The sequence below is a fragment of the Hemiscyllium ocellatum genome, chromosome 16 (assembly GCF_020745735.1).
Source record: "Hemiscyllium ocellatum isolate sHemOce1 chromosome 16, sHemOce1.pat.X.cur, whole genome shotgun sequence".
NCBI classification, from domain to species: domain Eukaryota; kingdom Metazoa; phylum Chordata; class Chondrichthyes; order Orectolobiformes; family Hemiscylliidae; genus Hemiscyllium; species Hemiscyllium ocellatum.
Window position 1 is genome coordinate 74,838,262 of NC_083416.1, and position 20,526 is coordinate 74,858,787.

At 43.4% G+C, this 20,526-nt stretch overlaps 1 protein-coding gene across 1 annotated transcript in view; it reads left to right on the forward strand.

Moving 5' to 3' along the window:
• The first annotated feature begins 1,157 nt into the window (after positions 1–1,157).
• flt4 (fms related receptor tyrosine kinase 4) overlaps positions 1,158–20,526 on the forward strand; it is a 237,547-nt gene continuing 218,178 nt past the window's right edge. The window contains exon 1 of the mRNA XM_060837385.1: positions 1,158–1,346. Coding sequence (XP_060693368.1) covers positions 1,289–1,346 — 58 coding nt within the window. The 5' untranslated portion in view covers positions 1,158–1,288. The remainder of the gene's footprint in view (positions 1,347–20,526) is intronic.

The window sequence follows — 20,526 nt, forward strand, 5'->3', positions numbered from 1 at the left end:
ACTGTATGGAAACAGGCCCTTTGGCCCAACAAGTCCACACCGACTCTCCGAAGAGTAACCTACCCAGACCCATTCCCCTACCCTATATTTACCCCAGACTAATACACCTAACACTGTGGGCAATTTAGCATGGCCAATTCACCCAGCTTGCACATCGTTGGATTGTGGGAGGAAACCCACACAGACATGGGAAGAATGTGCAAAGTCCACACAGACAGTCACCCAAGGCTGGAATCAAACCTGGGACCCTGGTGCTGTGAGGCACTGAGCCACTGACAGGAAAAGGATATGAAAGGGACCTAAAGGGCAACTTTTTTCACACAGAGGATGGTGCATATACAGAGGAACTGGTGGAGGCTGGTACAATTGCAGCATTGATGGGTATATGAATAGGAAGGGTTTAGAGGGGTATGGGCCAAATGCTGGCAGGTGGGACTGATTAGGTTGGGATATCTGGTCAGCATTGTCGAGGTGGACCGAAGGGTCTGTTTCTGGCCGTACATTTCTATGATTCTAGTGAGTGAACTTTGGAGACCGAAAAAAATCAAAATCTCCAATATCAGAGTTACAGAGCCACCAGTGGTGGCAGGCTATAATTACAGCATGACAGGTTTACATAGGAAATGTTTAGTCTAAATTTAAACCGAAGGAGTTTAAGGGGGAGGGGGAATAGCCAGTAAGTGCAAAAAGAACTCGGTTTTCATAGATTGATGTATTTCAACTTAAACAGGAGTCCTTCATTCTTAGGGGTATGTTATATAATATAATTAGAACCTTACCAAATCTGGTTAAATACTGATTTGTCTAAAATGCAGGCTTAAATATAAAAGGATTTTAAAGATGAACACAGTTGGGGTTTGTGAACCGTACTCGATAGGTGAAGGCGTCTGGAAGGTTTCACAAAAAAATTGTTGTGAAGGAATGTTGTTGGAGATCGGGGAATCTGTTCAGATTAAAGCGGGGGCGGGGGGAAAGAGAGAGAGAAAATAGTTTTGTTTTCCTGCGGGTTGGTGGAAGTGGCGAAAGGGTTGTAAAGAGGAAACGTATCTCATTTGGATGTTAATCGTTGCACACATTTCCTTCAAACTACTTCCTTGCGGTTTCCACTAACGTAACTCTCGGCTGCTCGTCCCCGGAGCCGCTGGGAAACAGTAATCTCAGTTTATACCTGAGTCAGGGGCACTGAGTGACACACGTGTGTCTGAGAGAGAGATACAGCAAGAGGAATTTAATATTTTTCATTTCTTTGATCGGAGATTTCAAACACTCCAGGACTGGACAGCTAGAAATGAAGAAAGCTTTTACCTTTTCTGTCTGGATTTGGTTTGTGGTCGTGTGTAAATCAGGTAGGAATCAGGGTTTGTTAAAGATTTAAACTGCGGGATGTTTGTTGATTGCTGAGATCCGGAGGCCGGCTGTGGATGTGTTTGGAATGAAATTGCAGCTCAGGGTTGGGGTGTGAATCTCTCCGGGTTTGTTTTTGTGTGTGAAACCTTTATAGATTGAGACTTTGAACAATTGCGACTCTCTCCCCTCCGGGTGACACCTAAGAGTACTCACAAGCTCAGAATTTACGAAATCCTCCTGCGAGGCGCTCCTGTAGTGTTTTAGCGGCGCTGTAGCAGGTAGGACGGGGTGGTGGGTTATATTGTAGATGTTCTGAGGGAGATGTTCCTGTTTCGTTGTCAATTTCCCCTATTTGCATTTAAACCTTGTTCATTTCAGTTTATTGCATTAACTAGTTCCATAATATAAGAGTCCAGGGGTAACACGGGACAGAGTATTACTGGGGACTTTGTCTGAAAGAGAGAGAGAGAGGAGATTGACACCGATTGGAAGCAAACCTCAGATCTGAACGACTTTGTGTCAACTCCACTCTGCTCTCTCTCCTGCCGCGTTTGAATTCTTTCTGATTTGATTGCAGTTTCCTAGTGAAATAGCGCAGTAACTCCTCGCTTGCAGGAGAGACCGCGGTAAACTATTCCAACAACGTAGCACTGGAGAGGGGATTTGTACACAGCCCCGGGTCACCCAACAGTGACATGGGTTTTAAATCTCCAGTGAATTATCTCCGTGGACTGTGTCGTTTACATTGCATGAAAACAACATTTCAGTCACCACTCTCGGTTATGTTGGTTTGGAGCGAGTTAAGGATTAACCTATTGGTTTGTCAGTAGACAGAGGGTGGTTATAATTGGGAACTAGACGCGATTTTCAAGATGCGGATGTATCAGTTGCAGGGATTGGAAATTAAACTGGGCGACATCTCTGGGCAATGAGAGCACCATTATTCCTCCCTGATCTCCCCCTTCCTGTCCAGTTCTCCCCCCCCCCCCCCAACCACTACTTCCTTTCCCCCAGCCCTCTACCTTCTCCACCACTGCAATCCCCCTCCCAGAACATCAGACCCTTATTGAGTGTGCCTCAGGGAGAATGAGAAAGTTTGGTGACTTGAAGTTGGGATCTTTCTGCACCAGCTGATCTCAAACTACTTGCGTTCTGCATTTGTCTTGAGTTTGCTTTGTTCTGAATTAACACCGTGGGATCACTACAATCCCATGGTGAGGCCAGGTCATCTTATCCTCTGTGCTCCAGATATCTGCTTCTCTTCTGTTTGATTTTGACTGTATTATATTACTGTATTTTATTAATCCCCAGGGCATGTGTGTTGCTGGCTGGGCCCACATTTATTGCCCGTCCCTAGTTGCCTCTTGATGAGCTGTCTTCTTGAACCACGGCAGTCTCTATGCTATAGGCAGGTCCACAATGCCCTTAGGGAGGGAATTCCAGGATTGCAGCCCAGCGACAGTGAGGGAACAGTGAAATATTTCCAAGTCAGGATGCTGAGTGGCTTGGAGAGCAACTTGCAAGTGGTGTTCCTACATGCATCTACATACAAAAATATCAAATTTGAGTAGAAGTGGGTGGTACGGTGGCTCAGTAGTTAGCACCGCTACCTCACAGCACCAGGGACCCTGGTTCAATTCCACCCGGTTTCCTCTGGGTGCTCCGGTTTCTTCCCACAATCCAAAGATGTGCAGGTTAAGTGAATTGGCCATGCTAAATTTCCCACAGTGTTAGGTGCATTAGTCATGGGTAAATATAGGTTAAGGGAATAGGTCTGGGTGGGTTACTCTTCAGAGGGTCGGTGTGGACTTGTTGGACCAAAGGGCCTGTTTCCACACAGTAGGGAATCTCATCTAAAGTGGAGCATTCAGCCCCTCAGGTCAGCTCTGCTCACCAATAACATCATGGCTAATTGGTTTATATTTCAGATTCCATGTTCAAATCTCCCTGCTGATGATGTTTGATTGGCCTGCAGAACAAAACTCTGACTTAAAAATATTTGATGACCCTGCATGATGCCTTCTGCAACAGAGTTGTTCAGAATAAAGGGTCATCAGACCTGAAATGCTTTCTTCCCAGAGATATTGCCAGATTTGCTGAGTTTCTCCAGGAATTTCTGTTTTTGTCTCACGTCCAAAGTTTCCCTTTGAGAGGAAAAAAGAAACCGTCATCTCCATCCACACAGGTGACCCCATAGTTCAGGGCTGTCCGACAGAGGAAACACCCTTTCCACATCCACCTTATCCAGACCAGTCAGGGTCTTATACACTTCAATCAAATCACCCCCTCATTCTTCTAACCTCCTGAGAAAATAAACCAGCCTGTCCATAGAGAATAACACACTCACTCTAGGTATCAATCTAGTAAATCTCCTGTGGAGACACCTCCATTGTATTTACATGCTCCCTTGACTAAGGAGTGGGGTCAGTTGGCTGGTTTATGATGCACAGTGCTGCCAACAACATAGGTTCAATTCCTGGTGGAGCAAATTATTGTCGATGCTGGAATCTGTATTGAAAACAGAAAACAGCTCCGATGAAGAGTCATCTCAATTCAAAATGTTAGCTTGCTCTCTCTCCACGGATGCTGCTTGACCTGTTCTGATTTCCAGTACATTTTGTTTTCAGTTGAGTGCAATTCCTGCAATGGCTGAGATTACCATGAAAGGTTTTCCTTCTCAAATTTGTCCCTCATCCGAGCTGTGGTGACCCTCAGGTTAAACCACCACCAGTTGTTTTTCTCTCTCTCTCTGATGAGAGAGCCTTCTGGGGTTAGGATGACTTTTCCTTTAACTGAGGAGACCAAATCTGCACACAGCATTTGAGGTGTGGTCTCACCTATGCTCTGTAATACTATAGGTTCAGTTCCTCTCACAATAAAAAAAGAGAAGCATCCCATTAGCTTTCTTGATTGTATTTATCTGCTAACAGATTGTGACTCCTGCATTCCTGGAATATCTAGATCCCTGTGAACCTCAGAATTCTGCTGTTGTTCTCCATTTGGGTGGCATCTACTTTTTTATTCATCCTGCCAGAGTGAACAATTTCACATTTTCCTACATTATACTCTACCTGCCAGATTTTTGCCCATTCGCTCAACCTGCCCACACCTGCCTACAACTTCCTTTGGTCTTCTTCACAACTTATTTCTGTCCTATGTTGGTTTCACCCGTGAATTTAATTATTATGCCTGTTGATGACCCCTTCCTTTACATTTCTGGTAAGAGTAGACTGATTAAGGGACAAAATTGGCTGGTTTGGATTTGTCCTACTTTTTGCAGGCAAGATATACTTGGACACATTTCCACATTGTTGGGTAGATGCCAATGTTGTAACTGTGCTGGAACAGCTTAACAAGGAACAGGAATGGTTCTGGAGCACAAGTCTTCAATACTATTGATGGAATGTTATCAGGGCCTATAGCCTTTGCAGTATCCAGTGTCTCTAGCCATTTCTCGGTATCACGTGGAGACACTCAAAATGGCTGAAGACTGGCATCTGTGATACTGGGGACCAGTGGAGGAGGCCAAGAGGGATCACGCACTTGGGACTCCTGGCTGAAAATGAATGAAAGTTCTTTAGCCTTGTCTTTTGCACTGATGGGTCTTGACTGCCGTATTGTTGGGGTTGGGGATATTTCTGGAATCGCCTCAACCAGCGAGTTGCTCAATAGTCAACCCCCATTCAAGACTGAGTGCAGCAAGATTGAACATATATAATCTGATCCTTTGGTTATGGAGTCAGTCAGTCCTGTCTATCACTTGCTCTTCTGCTATTTGGCATGCAAGTACTGGTGTGTTGGCACCTCGTTTTCAGGTATGCCTGCTGATGCTCCTGGCACGACCTCCTGCACCTCTTCATTAAACCAGGATCGATCTCCTGCCCTGATGGAAATAGTGGAAGTGGGTAGATGGTTACAGATTGGGGTTGAAGAGAATTCTGCTGCTGATGATGGTCCACAGCACCTCATGGAGGTCCAGTCTTAAGTTGGTGGATCTGTTCTGAATTTACTCATTTGACACAATATATTCCAATGCAGTCATCAGAACTCCCCTGCAAATTCTCAAATGCTGTCGAACATGTGAGCCTGACCTGAGTGGTGGGCAAGTTTTTGGAGGGAATCCTGAGGGACAGGATGTACAGGAAAGGCAAGGACTGATTAGGGATAGTTAATATGGCTTTGTGCATGGGAAATCATGTCTCACAAACTTGATTGGGTTTTTTGAAGAAGTAACAAAGAGGATTGATGAGGGCAGAGTGGTAGACGTGATCTAAATGGACTTCAGTAAGGCGTTCAACAAGTTTCCCCATGGGAGACTGCTTAGCAAGGTTAGACCTCATGAAATACAGGGAGAACTAGTCATTTGGATACAGAACTGGCTCAAAGGTAGAAGACAGAGAGTGGTGGTGGAGGGTTGTTTTTCAGACTGGAGGCCTGTGACCAGTGGAGTGCCACAAGGATCGGTGCTGGATCCTCTACTTTTTGTCATTTACATAAATGATTTGGATGTGAGCATAAGAGGTACAGTTAGTAAGTTTGCAGATGACACCAAAATTGGAGGTGTAGTGAACAGCAAAGAGGGTTACCTCAGATTACAACAGGATCTTGACCAGATGGGCTAAGAAGTGGCAGATGGAATTTAATTCAGATAAGTGCGAGGTGCTGCATTTTGGGAAAGCAAATCTTAGCAGGATTTATACACTTAATGGTAAGGTCTTAGGGAGTGTTGCTGAACAAAGAGACCTTTTGAGTGCAGGTTCATAGCTCCTTGAAAGTGGAGTCACGGGTAGATAAGATAGTGAAAGCGGTGTTTGGTATGCTTCCTTTTATTGGTCAGAGTATTGAGTACAGGAGTTGGGAGGTCATGTTGCAGCTGTACAGGACATTGGTTAGGCCACTGTTGGAATATTGTGTGCAATTCTGGTCTCCTTCCTATTGGAAAGATGTTGTGAGAGGCTGAACAGGCTCAGGCTTTTTTCTCTGGAGAGTCGGAGGCTGAGGGGTGACCTTATAGAGGTTTACAAAATTATGAAGGGTATGGATAGGATAAATAGAAAAAGTCTTTTTCCTGGGGTGGGGGAGTCCAGAACTAGAGGGCATAGGTCTAGGGTGAGAGAGGAAAGATATAAAAGAAACCTAAGGGGCAACCTTTTCACACAGAGGGTGTTACGGGTATGGAATGAGCTGCCAAAGGAAGTGGTGGAGGCTGGTACAATTGCAACATTTAAGAGGCATTTGGATGGGTAGATGGACAGGAAGGATTTGGAGGGAAATGGGCCAGGTCTTGGTAGGTGGGACTAGATTGGGTTGGGATATCTGGTTGACATGGATGGGTTGGACCAAAGGGTCTGTTTCCATGCTGAACATCTCTATGACTCTATGACTCTATATGAATTAAAAACACTGGTAGGCCACTCAGCCCATCAGGTCTGTTCCACCACTCAATAAGATCTTGACTGACCTGATTCAAGTAGGCTTTGACTTCTTATTGATTCATTCCCCACCTTCTACAGACCCACTCTAGCAGCTATGTCCTTTAGGTAAGGAGCGGTGCTACCAAGCCACATTTACTGGTGGGCGGTGGAGTCTCACTCCAGAGTACTATTTGTACCCTTGCCACCCTCAGTACTTCTTCCATCAAGTGTATCATGAGCAATCAGTGAATAATCGGTGCTGAATACCAAGCATCTCCTCCAATGTGGAAGAGAACGATTCTTCTGTTGGGAGGGTATATTGACTGGTGACAAGCTGGAGATTTCCTGCCTGTCTTTGACCTGATACTATGAGACTTCCTAAGATTCAGAGTCAATGCTGAGGACCCCTGTAGCAACTCCCTCCTGACTCAAGGCCAGTGTGCTCCATTATCAAAGAGTACCAGTCTGTTTAGACTGTGTCTATGATTCTGTAGGATGTATATGTTGCTTGTTTAAGACACTTGTCCTATCACCATGGCTTCTGGTACTTTCATTGGGATAACGCCATGTGGTACTTTTACACATATGACATGAGTGGTGTTAGTCTTCCATCCAATATTGAATAACAGAGTAACAACTCAATCTGGGAAAGTGCAGGCCAGTCAGTTTAACACCAGTGACCATTACAGAATAGTGCAGCACTGGAGGCCATTCAGCCCAGCGAGGATGTCCTGACTCTTTAAAAGAGCTAGTCGTTCCCCTGCTCTTTTCTCTGTATCATTCAGTTTTTTTCTCCTTCGAATATTAATCCAATTGATAAACTAACACTCATCTTGCCCAGTGCATTTCAAATCCTAACCACTTGCATAAATAAAAGCTTCTCGTTTCACTTCTGGTTATTTTACCAATTACCATAAATGTAGGTCATCTGCTTTCTGAGCCTTAAGCTGCTGGAGATAGCTTCTCCTTATTTATTCTAACTATACCCTTCAGGATTTTGAATTTCTTAAAAATTGAATCTCTGCTTTAAGGAGAACAAACCCATCTTCTCCAGTCTTAATCCCTCACTAGTAAACCATTCTAGTAAACCTCTCCTTGAGCATCTCCAAAGCCATCACATCTTCAGAAAGTGTGTTCACTGCCTTATGGTGATTCAAGTAAATCACAATCTATTTTGTAAGGTCATAGAAGCAGAAGTAAGCCATTTGACCCATCATGTCTGCCCCACACTCAATGGCTGATCTGATAATCCTCAGTTGTACTGCTTGAGATGACCATTTTTTTTTTACATTTTGTCCTTCTGTCAAATTTTCCTCAAAAATCTCAAATCACAATAAGGGTTTAAATTATTACTTGAATAGAAAAATAGAGCAGGTGGCACTTCTTTGTGCAATGAGTGGATAATATGAGGGATGATTTTCCAATGATGGCAGTGGAGGTATTTTGTATGATGGGACCTTCTGGGATTTTATCGAAGGATGGTCAAGGTGAGTCCAATGGCCGCTCTCATCTGTACTCGAGTATGAAAGGTACAAATGCTAAGATGGCTAGGTGACTTAGGGCACTGGAGGAACTCTCAGCCAGTAGCAATGCCTGTGAACAGGACAAACTCAATCCCGCTGCCTAGATCTGTCTCCCTGTCTCCTGTAACTATCTTCCTTCACTTCAAATATTAATCCAGTTTTACCTTGCAAGAGCAAAGCATTCACAGGGTGGCTCAGTGGTTAGCACTGCAGTCTCACAGCACCAGGGACCTGGGTTTGGTTCCAGCCTCAGGCTCCTGTCTGTGTGGAGTTTGCACATTCTCCCCGTGTCTGCATGGGTTTGCTCTGGGTGCTCTAGTTTCCTTCCACAGTCTGAAGATGTGCAGGTTAGGTAGATTGGCTGTGCTGAATTGCTCAGGCTAGGTGGATTAGCCATGGCAAATGCAGGGTTATAGGAATAGGGTAGGGGGCTGGGTCTTGGTGGGAAGCTCTTCAGAGGTCCAGTGTGGACTCAATGGGCCAAATGGTCTGCTTCCACACTGTTGGAATTCTATATTGCTGGAGGGAGAGTGCATCTTGGCCACCCATCATCTCAATAATGGACAGTAAAATTCTTCAGCCCTGCTTAACATTCTTAACTTCAATATTTCAATTTATATGCGTAATATCTTGAAGTTAAAAGCATGTTGCATCAATACAGTTTGTAGCATATTCTGATCTGTCTGTATATCCAATTTTGAAATTCTGCTGACTTTTTTGACATTCACACAACTTGCCTGCAGTGCCTCTGCTCATCTTATTACACGTTTTTTTTTGGTATTGTGATTGTGGGAGTTACTGCTTGTAAAACATTGATCCCTCCCAAGGCTAAATGCAACAAGGTTAAAGTAAAACTTTCTTTACTTGACACCGAGCCATGTGTTTCAAATCTAACCCTTCAGCACAGAGATGATGGACTGAATAGCCTCCATTAATGCTGCATTATTCCACAATAAGAGCACTATCTGCTGCCTCAGCCTGTACTTTTCACTCTTCACGCATTATTCGCTCACTGACTTTCTGTTTTGTCAGTTCCAACTTTGTAACAAAGTACATGTGCATTCTGTGTTTCATCTGTTGGGTACAATATTAACACAGCCAAGAGGATATAGACAGGCTAGGCAGATGGGCTGAACATTGGTAGATGGATTTTAGCTCTGAAAAATTTGAAGTGATGCATTTTGTGAGGATTAAAACGTGAGAATTAACATGTTGAATGGTAGGATCCTAGGTGGCACTGAAGATCAGAAGGACCTTGTTGTCATACAACAAATAATCATTGTTATTTAATGGTTTCCAATATAACTCTTGCTGAATCGTTAAATAGGACTTGAGAGCTCCACAGAAAGTGAAACATTTTTGGTGTCTTGGAAATCAGGCTTGGAAACAGCAACATGAGATCTTGAGGCCTCTTGGGTTCCTGCTCAGAATCGGGTTTGTTTGAGTGTGGTGAACAATTAGAGTTTGTGGGTGAGTGACACCCAGTGGGATTGTTGCAATGAAATGTTTGCTAATTGCAGTGGCAAATTTCTTTGCTTTGGTTATATGACAAGAATTGGGTTGACTTTCAGTCTTTTTTGATGCAGAAGAAAATGCAAAAGCATTCAAAATATATGAGGAGAAAGCAGTAGGTTAAAATCTTCGAGGAGAAAGCAGTAATTTTCAGCTCTGTTCAAAATATATAGCAATTGATCCATTCCCTTTTGTAAATAAGTGAGCTGTAAACCCTTTGAGAACGACAACTGCATTTCCACTTGAGTACTGTAATGGTTACAGTAAAATCTACTGCAACTAGGGCTCTTTGCTCTTTCTAATCCCAGAGATTCTACCATTCTCAGTCAGACCGTCATCGATTAAATTCTACTCCAAGTCTTCAGTTTGTAATCTGCTCTGAAGCTGCACTGAGGATGTGCAGTGTTGCCCTGTAGACAGGATGTTAAGTGGGTGCTGGTAATGAAAAGCAGAGTCCTGCCCGGTATTCATTCCTTAACTCTGGCCATGCATTGCAGCTCGGGACACTGAAAACTAGCTGCTTATGCATCACCGTTTGTATGTTTCTGATTGATATAAGTAGAATTAAAGTAAAAAAGGCATGCATTAAAATAGCACCTCTCACATCTTTGGTATTTCTGAAAGAGCTGCAGAGCCAACAGACTACATTTTGTAGGAACAACTTAGTGCAGATGCTGGAATCTGTACTGAAAACAACAAATGCTGGAGATCACAGCAGGTCAGGCAGCATCCATGGTGAGAGAACAAGCTAACGTTTCAAGTTTAGGTGACTCTTCCATCAGAACATTAAAAGGCAGCATCTCCAATACATCTCCCACAGTATTAGCCCTGGATTATAGTTTATGTTGAGGAGTTGTAAGATATTTGGCCTAGGAAATGCCCTTCTGAAGGTGTACCCTGTACCCTGTATCATTTATGTCTTGTTTAAAACTGAGAAGTTATGCATAAATTAAGAAAACATGACTATGAGTTGTAAGATAAAGCAGTATTGATCTAGATTTTTTAAACTAATCTATTTGGGGATGCGCTATTACACCTTACTGAGCAGGTTGGAACTTGAATTTCAGTCTCCTAGCTCACAGGTAGGGCCATCACCACTTCAGCACTAGAGTCCCAATTACGTTGATCTAATTTGCCTTCTAGTATTGTTGTCATGTGTTACGACAATAATGGAGTAATTCACTAATTGTAATGACCAATCTGTACCTATTAATGGGAGATGGTGCAGTGATAATGTCTCTGGGCTAATAATCCAGAGCCAAAAACTTCTGTTCTGGGGATGGTGAAATTTCAATTCAATGAATTACTCTGGAATATACTTCTCAGTAATGATAAACATGAAGCCATCATTGATTGTTGTAAGAACTTATCGGCTTCTGTGTTGTTGTTTAGGGAAGGAAATCAGCTGTCCTTCCTTGGTTTGGCCTACATGTGACTCCAGACCCACTGTGATATGGTTAATTGTTAAATGCCCTCTGAATTGGCTTAAGCCACTCAGTTCAAGGGCAATTGGGGACAAGCAACTAAAGTGTAGACCTTGCTAACAATGCCCACAATCCAGGGAAAGAAAATCATTCAACAAGTCAATGACTTTGCTGTGCTGTCCTTAGTTTTTAAAGAGTCAAGCGGGTCTGCCATTATCCATTTAACAAGATCTACAGGTGAGCGATAGCTACTTTCTAACCAACCTACTCATTTCATAACACACTTCTGGTGCAGGTGGCACTTGTACCCAGGCCTCCTGCCTCAGAGGTGGGGACACTACCACTGTACCACACGAGCCCCCTACAGGTGAGATATATAGAATATAATCCCTACCTGTGGATTATATTCTATACAAGTCTACACTGACCCTCCAAAGAGTAAACCATCCAGACCATTCCCCTACCCTATATTTACCACCAACTAATGCACCTAACCTACACATCCTTGAACGCTGTGCAGAAATTTGGCATGGCCAATTCACTTAACCTGCACATATTTGGATTGTGGGAGGAAACTCACACAGACACGGGAAGAATGTGCAAACTTCATACAGACAGTCATCCTAGGCTGGAATTGAACCCGGGTCCCTGGCGCTGTGAGGTGGCAGTGCTAAGCACTGAGACACCATGCTGCCCCAAATTCTGTTTCTTGATAATGTAGGTTTAGGTACGCAGACTCATCACTTCATATGGTCGAGGGATAGCCCATAGCCAAGAGAGCTGGGTAACCTATTTCTGACTAGTCAAATCCCAGGCAGATATCAGGGTCCACCCATCTGAGTGCTGCCTTGCAGTGACCAAGGGTGGGAGCTGGCGGGGCCGAGCAAGTGTGGAAAAATGTGGGGTCTGAGGGAGGGGAGGATGACAGACAGAACTCTGCCTTCCCTGCTGAGTCAGACTGTGACGGAGTTTAAACCTCTCACAGGAACTGAATCCAATTAACCAGACCATAATAACTTCGGCAGAAGTGCAAAACCCTCGCAATTTAGTTGCGTTCTTCCTTTTCATTTCCCATGCCAGATATAATTGTTGTGCTACGGAGTGACTTTAATGTTGAACAAACAGCTGTAATCTCGAGAGACACCACTCCATGACGTTTGGCTGTTGTATTTACAAACAGTAGCCAGGACTGTCCAAATTTATGATGAATGAGAGGTTCAGACTAAAGAGCCGGGGAATGGATCGGATTGCTCACGCACATCGAGGATGTTGCTGCCAGAGCCCAGCAACTTTATTCATAAAACCATCATAAAGTCCCAGAGTGACAGAGCTGTTCCTGTGCAGGAGATCCGTTGGTCCATCATGTCCCCATTGGCTTTCCCAATGAACATTATGACTGAGTGCCATTCTCCTTCCTTTTCCATTTAATTAATCATCTGACACCCTCTTGAATGCCTCTATTGAACCTGCCTCCAGCACACTTGCAGACAGTGCATTCCAGACCTGAACCACTCATTGTGTGAAAAGGATGTGTCTGTCATTTTAAACCCGTGCCCTCTCACTCCTGATCCTTTTATGAAGGGGAATAGTTTCTCCCTCTCTACTAAATAAAAACTGAAAGGACAGCGGATTCTGTAAATCAGAAACAAAAACAGAAATTGCTGGAATAGTTCTGAGGAAGGATCACTTGATCTGAAATGGTAACTCTGATTTCTCTCCACAGATGCTGCCAGACTTGCTGAGCTTTTCCTGCAATTTCTGTTTTTGTTTCTCCCTCTCTACTTTATTCAGACCATTCATAATTTTGAAAACTTCTCTCACGTATTTTCTTAAAGTCTTAGCATAATTACCTCAGGAGACGAGATGTTGGGGAGGGTCCAAGATAAGATAGATTGTCCATGGACAGCGGGAAGAATAGAATATATGACTTTGTCTCTATCATTACCCTTAAGAAATACCTCACAATAATTATTAAGAACTAGATGAGTCACAACAGGGCTTGTGTCTTTGTTTTAATAGACCATCCCATCCATCAAGTTGTTGAGACAATGATAAATGGAGAAGATGGTGTAGCAATAAGATTATTGGGTTTGTAAGCCAGGGGCTCAACCTAATGCTGTAAGCATTCAATGAATCAAAATTCAGTCATGGACTGCAGTGTTTCAGGAAGGCAGCTTGCTACCATCTTCTCAAGGGCAATTAGAGATGGGTAATAAATGCTGGCCCTGTCAGTGATGCCCACCTTCCACGAGTAAATAACAAAATTTGGTTAATATCGAGAATCTAAAGCTAGTTTCACTAACAGTGACAGTGAAAATGTTATGGTTTATAAAAATCCATCTGGTTCACCGATGTCCTGCATGAATGGAAATCTGCTGTCTTTACCTGGTCTGGCCCACACGTGACTTCAGACCCATAGCAGTGTGGTTGACTCCAGTCAAGGGTAGTTAGGGGTGGGCAAGCAATGGCTGATTTTCCCAGTGATGACCACATTCTATGAAATAGAAGGACTGGCCTGACCTGCACTGCCTTGGAAGTTTATCTGACAAATTTCAAGTTGATGAAGTTCTGCCACAATCCCCAATGTCCTCAATTTTAGTCCTTACTCATGGAGTCTGAATGATTTGTATGAACTCACTCTGTCTTTCAGTTCTTTGGATAATCTGTTTGGTTGGCCACCACTTTTCTGAGTCCCAATGTATTCATGCTTTGACCAGTGAAAGTTCACTTCACTATCAGTGTGTGTTGCCTAGTACATCTTCATTCTAAAAATGGCTGTCAGTAACCACAGAATAATAGTGACTAATTATTAATGTCAATGGAAAGGGGTATTCTAGGATTCAACGTCCTTTTTCCTGGTTCTGAGTGTGGAACTTCTGAATTCAAACCTGATCTGATAGTAGTATTAGTTTGCAATAGAGTCATAGTCATAGAGATGTACAGCATGGAAACAGACCCTTCGGTCCAACCCGTCCATGCTGACCAGATATCCCAACCCAACCTAGTCTCACCTGCCAGCACCCAGCCCATATCCCTCTAAACCCTTCCTATTCATGTACCCATCCAAATGCCTCTTAAATGTTGCAATTGTACCAGCCTCCATCACTTCTTCTGGTAGCTCATTCCATACACGCACCACCCTCTGCGTGAAAAGGTTGCCCCATAGGTCTGTTTTATATCTTTCCCCTCTCACCCTAAACCTTTGCCCTCTAGTTCTGACTCCCCAACCCCAGGGAAAAGACTTTGCCTGTTTACCCTTTCCACGCCCTTCATAATTTTGTAAGCCTCTGTAAGCTCGTAGCAGTACTGAAGGAGAGCCGTGTTGTCAGAGGAGTTTTGATATTCTTTAATGCAATAGCCAGACCATTGGCTCATCCCTAATTGGCTTTGAACTGAGTAGATAAGTCATTTCAGAGGGGAGTTAAGAGTCAACCACACTGCTGGCCTGGAGTCACATGTAGGCTCGACCAGGTAAGGATGGCAGATTTCCTTCTCTAATGGATAATACTGAACCAGATGGGTTTTACTGATAATCAAATGATGAGTTCATGATCATCATCGTGAGCAACTCAGCTCTGAGGAGAGACTAGGGATGCTGGAGTTGTTTCTTTTACAACAGAGAAAGCTGCAGAGGTACAAAGCTATGAGAAACATAGACAGGGTAGATGGAGAGGAACCAAGCTCCTTAGTAGAGAGGTCATTAATCAGGGTGCACAGTTTGAAGGGAAGGGGTAGGAGGTTTAGATGGGATTTGAGGAAAAGTTTTTCACCCAGAGGTTGGTGAGTATCTGGAACTCACTGCCTGAAAGGGTAGTAGATGCGGGAACCCACAAGATACTTACAAACCATTAAGATAAACACTTGAAATGCCATAGCATGCAAGGCTAGAAAATGGAATCAGATGGGCTTTTTGTAATAACATCTGGCTTAATCATTGAGATTAGCTTTCAATTCATTCATTGATTTATTTAAAGGTCTCGTCAGTGAGCTGACCTTCATGGAGGTTTTGAGTATTTATAATCCCATGGTACTAATCAAAGAAGAGGAGGTGGCTCAGGGTGGCTTGATGGCTCAGTGGTTAGCACTGCTGCCTCACACCACCACAGACCCAGGTTCAATCCCCACCTCAGGAGACTGTCTGTGTGGAGTTTGCACATTCTCCCCGTGTCTGCGTGGGCTTTTTCTGGGTGTTCCAATTTCCTCCCACAATCCACAGATGTGCAGGTTAGGTGGATTGGCTGTGGTAAATTGCTCATAGTGTTAGGTGCATTAGTCAAGGGTAAATATAGGGAAGGGGGATGGGTCTGTGTGGGTTACTCTTCGGAGGGTCGGTGCGGACCTGTTGGGACGAAGGGCCTGTTTCCATACTATAGAAGAATCTAATCTAATCTAATCTCTCGGTGCTCCTCCCTCTGTCACTCACGCCAAAGAAAAGCAGACTAACTGGCTGTTTAACCTCATTTCTTCTGCAATCAACCATGACCCAGCTTGGTTGGAAAGAGAGAATTTGTATTTATAAAGTCATTTCATAAAACATCCCAAAGCATTTTACAGTCAGTACCTTTCCTAAGTGTAGGGTAGACAGTGGAAATGATACCAGGAGAATTCTCCAGCTGTTCTTTGAAATAGAGCTCACAGTATCCTTTGGGTCCACCTGAGAGAGTGAGTTTAACTCAAAAGATGACCCCTCCAACAGTGCAATGCTCTGTCAGTGCAGCATTAACTGGGTCAGCCAGGACTTTCTGCCCAGGGGCTGAACAATAAGACTCTGACTGTAAGCTATGAGTAGCACCCACTGAAACACAGCAGACTGAAACCTATGAGATATTGCTGAATGACCTGATACGGCTGGGTATAAAGAGACTTCTTTCTTCCTTTTGCATATTGAATGGAGCTGCACATCTGGCGTGTGGCACTGTATTTAGACTTTTCTATCAGCAGGAATGTAAGAATAATAAACCAGAGCGTTCTCCTTGGGCAAAACTTAACTTACTTGAGATCCTTGAAAACTTAAGTGACTATTTAAATCTCACCTGGGCTTTGCACTGCAACTCACAGCCCCCCAAGCTGTGTCTGCCTAAATTGCAATTGTTTGTTCATGTACTCCCTGCCTAGACATCTCTAGTGAGATACAATGGGCTGGAGTCTCCTTCATGACTCAAAAGGTATTTGAGTCTTTGCTTCAGGGTCAGTATGCAGTCTGTACTGGACAATGCAAGAGTGACATGCTTCAGTTGACCTTTGAGCTCCAAAGATAGGGATTGATGGGGGCATCAGCGGGGGGAGGAGAAAAAACAGCCAGAATATCTGTTACTAATCAACATGCAATCATGGGTCAACCTGGTACAAAATGTTTGCGTGTGAATGTTGGGTAGGATCAGGATTGCACCTCAATGTGTTATCTCCCATAGAAGAATGGTCTTGCAAAGGATGCTGAGGGGAGACCACATTTTGTTTTTGAAACTGAGTTGTTGCCTTAGAGTCATAGAGATGTACAGTGCAAAAACAGACCCTTCAGTCACATTTGTCCATGCTGATCAGATATCCTAAACCAGAGGTGGGGAACCTGTTCATGTTGGAAAGCCGCATTATGTTAGTTGTAATCTAATAAGGCCACATCCAAGAAATTTCAGTTATATATTCTTCAAAATTCACATTGCTTTAATTGTGGGGGTCAATCTGTGAGGATTAGATTGCCTACTGTGTGGAAACAGGCCCTTCGGCCCAACAAGTCCACACCAACCCATACAGCTAACACTATGGGCAATTTAGCATGGCCAATTCACCTGATCTGCACATCTTTGTGACTGAGGGAGGAAACCCACACAGACACAGGGAGAATGTGCAAACTCCACACAGACAGTCACCTGAGGTGGGAATTGAACCCGATCTCTGGCGTTGTGAGGCAGCAGTGCTAACCACTGTGCCACCGTGCCGTCGATGATGCTGCTATGGATTATTTCGTTGAATTTTCTTTTACTCTCTGGTATTTTAAAAACATTCATTTTAAGATTAAAATATAAATAATAAAGGACGGAAAAAAACATATTAATAAAAAATAAAAGATTTGTTCTGCAAAATTTGGATTCATTCAAAAGGCTACACACAATGGCCTAGAAGGCCGTAGGTTCCCCACCCCTGTCCTAAACTAATCTAGTCGCATTTGCCAGCATTTAGCTCCTATCCCTCGAAACCCTTCCTATTCATACACCCATCCATATGCCTGTTAAAAGTTGTAAGTGTACCAGCCTCCACCACTTCATCTAGCAGCTCATTCCATACACCCTCTGAGTGCAATAGTTTCCCTTAGGTTCCTTTTATATCTTTCCCCTCTCACCCAAAACCTATGCCCTCCAGTACTGGACTCCCTACCCCAGGGAAAAGACCTTGTCTATTTATCTTATCTGTGCCCCCCATGATTTTATAAACCTCTAAAAGGTCACCCCTCAGCCTCAACACTCCAGGGAAACAGCCCTAGTCTATTCAGCTTCACCCTACAACTCAAATCCTCCAACCCTTGGCAACACCCTTGTAAATCTTTTCTGAACCTTTTCAAGTTTCACAACATCCTTCGGATGTAAAGGAGCCCAGAATTGCACGCAATATTCCAAAAGTGCTCTAACCAATGTCCTACACAGTCACAACATGACCTCCCAACTCCTGTACTCAACGCTCTGACCATCTGGAATGCACTGCCTAAAAGAGGGTCAACAGCTGATTGAATGAGAGTTTTCAAAAAGGGAATCCAGCAAATATGTGGAAATGAAATAATTGCAGAGCTCTGAGGAAAGTGAATCCAATTCAGCCGTTCATTCATAGACATGTCACAGCCATGTGCCAAATAGTGGAGCAGTGTGTTTCTATGGTAACTGCTATTGTCACATCTTGTCCTTTTGAATGCAGTTCTATGATGAGCCCACAGGAGAAGCGTAATGTTCCGGAAAAGCCCACATAATGAAACCGCAGGATAACTGATGTTCGAAGTTGAGAAGGGTGTCCTACTTTTGACGTGGGGCTCAGCTGTGAGCAATATCAGGCAAGAACACTGACAGTATTGTTCAAAATTGAAAAGGTTCTGATTCCCAATGTTAACACCCAGTTGGCTAGATGGCTGCGATGTGATGCAGAGTGATGCCATCAGCATGGGCTCAGTTCCTGCACTACCTGAGGTCACCATGAAGGACTCTCCTATTTAGCCCCTCCCCTCACTTCGGGTATGGTGACACCCCCCAGATTAAGCCACCACCAATCATCTCTATTTCGCTGTGTAATGGGAGTGCAGCCTATGGTCGGTCGGTCTATTGTGACTTTAACTCAAATACCCCTCACATCAAGGTTCAAATTTGCACCCTAGAGAGACTTGCACCTTTCATCCACTGAACTGTTGTCGTTGTTGTAGAGTAAGAAATGTGTTGAGCAATTTTCACACACAAGATCTCAAATGCAGCAATGAATTAAAGACTGAATGGTCTGTTGTTTGAGATTTAACTATGGATCCAGGACAGTAAGGAGAAATCGCTTTCTCTTCTTCGCAACAATGAGATCGTGACATGCACCTTGATACAATCTTCGTTAGTCATTAACGTACCAATCAGACATCGGGATTGATGAAACAATAAAATACTTTTTTATTTTAAAGATAAGCGTTTATACAACTGGATTCACCAATAGGCTCTTGCTTTTATCACTGTGGTCTTTAGTCTACTCCTGAAGGCATAGGCTTATTACATTACACTCTGTCAGGTGGATAATGATTGACAATAGTTTGTCCATTAAAGGTGTATGGATCACAATGCAACTGAGAGACCAAGCAATGATCCAGTAAATGGTACATCTGATAATACAGCACTCCCTCAGTTAACTTGCACAAAAAAGTATGTAGTCTAGGCTCTGCCTATCCTCATAGGTGGACATTAAAAGGTTTCAATACTTTGGTGATGGGCAAGGGATTTCTGCTGTCCTAGTCAATAGCTATCCGTCCATCAATGTTACTGCTGAAAATTATCTGGTCATTGTCACATTGCTGTTTATGGGATCTTCCTATGTGTATGTTAGCTTTCACATTTCCTACACTACTCCAGTGACTGCGCTTTCCTTGACTGGGATTCTTGGTGATGATGAAAGGTACTATATAAATGCAAGTCCTTCTTTTTGTAAATGTGACAATTTGCTTCACAGCTGTAGTTGCTGCTGTTCTACCAGCAAGCACTATAACCATTTTACAAACAATTATGAACCTTCTAACACCAGCATGGTGGATATCCTCAGATCTGAATATGTCTGAGAGCTGTTCTGGGATGCCACTGAGCAATGTGAGAAACAGAGGTACATAGAAAGACATCAAAGATATATCATGGAAAGCAGCCCTTGGCCATGAAGTTCCATACTGTCACACCTCACTAATGTAGCTCACTGGAAATCAAACCCTGCTACCCCCAGAGTTATCACAAAGGTTAAAGGTTAAAGAGTTATCACAAAGAAGTTAAAGATATTTTGAATCAATCTGTTCAGATATGTTATGGCACATACTTGGACCAGTTGAGACTTGGACCAAAGAGCAAAGGATACTTAAGGAAGATGTGGGACCTGTCTGAGATAAAGAAAGGAACTTGTTTGAAGATGCAGATGATAGGGAACGAATTTTAAATGAATCTTCACAAAGGAAAAGGATGATGTAGATATGGAAACATAAGAGGAGCAATGTGAAATATTGAACAAAATAATCATAATGAGAGAGGAGGTGTTAGAGGAATTGGAATCCTTAAAAGTGGATAAGTCACAGGGCTTGATGGATTGTCCCTAGAATTGAAAGAGATCAGGGAGGAAATAACAGATACTCTGAGGATTATTTTCGAATCTTCATAGACTCAGGTGAGGTGCCAGAGGATTGGTGGAATGAAAGTTAGGGTGGCACAGTAGTTAGCACTGCTGCCTCACAGCACCAGGGTTCCAGGTCCAAACTCCAACTGTCTGTGTGGAGTTTGTACATTCTCCCTGTGTCTGTGTAGGTTTGCTTCTGTTTCCTCCCACAGTCCAATGATGTGCAGATTTGGTGAATTGGCCATTTTAAATTGCCCATTGTGTGAGGTGCAATGGGTCTGGGTGGGTTACTCTTCGGAGGGTCAGGTTGGGCTGAAGGGCCTGTTTCCACACTGTAGGGAATCGAATCTAATCAAAATGTAGTTCCATTGTTAAAAACGAGAATTCAAAACAATCATTTAGTCTTACTGCAGTGGTGGGCTAATTGTTAGAATCAATCCTGAGAGATCAGACAAACTGAAAATCACATTTTCAGCTCTGATCTCC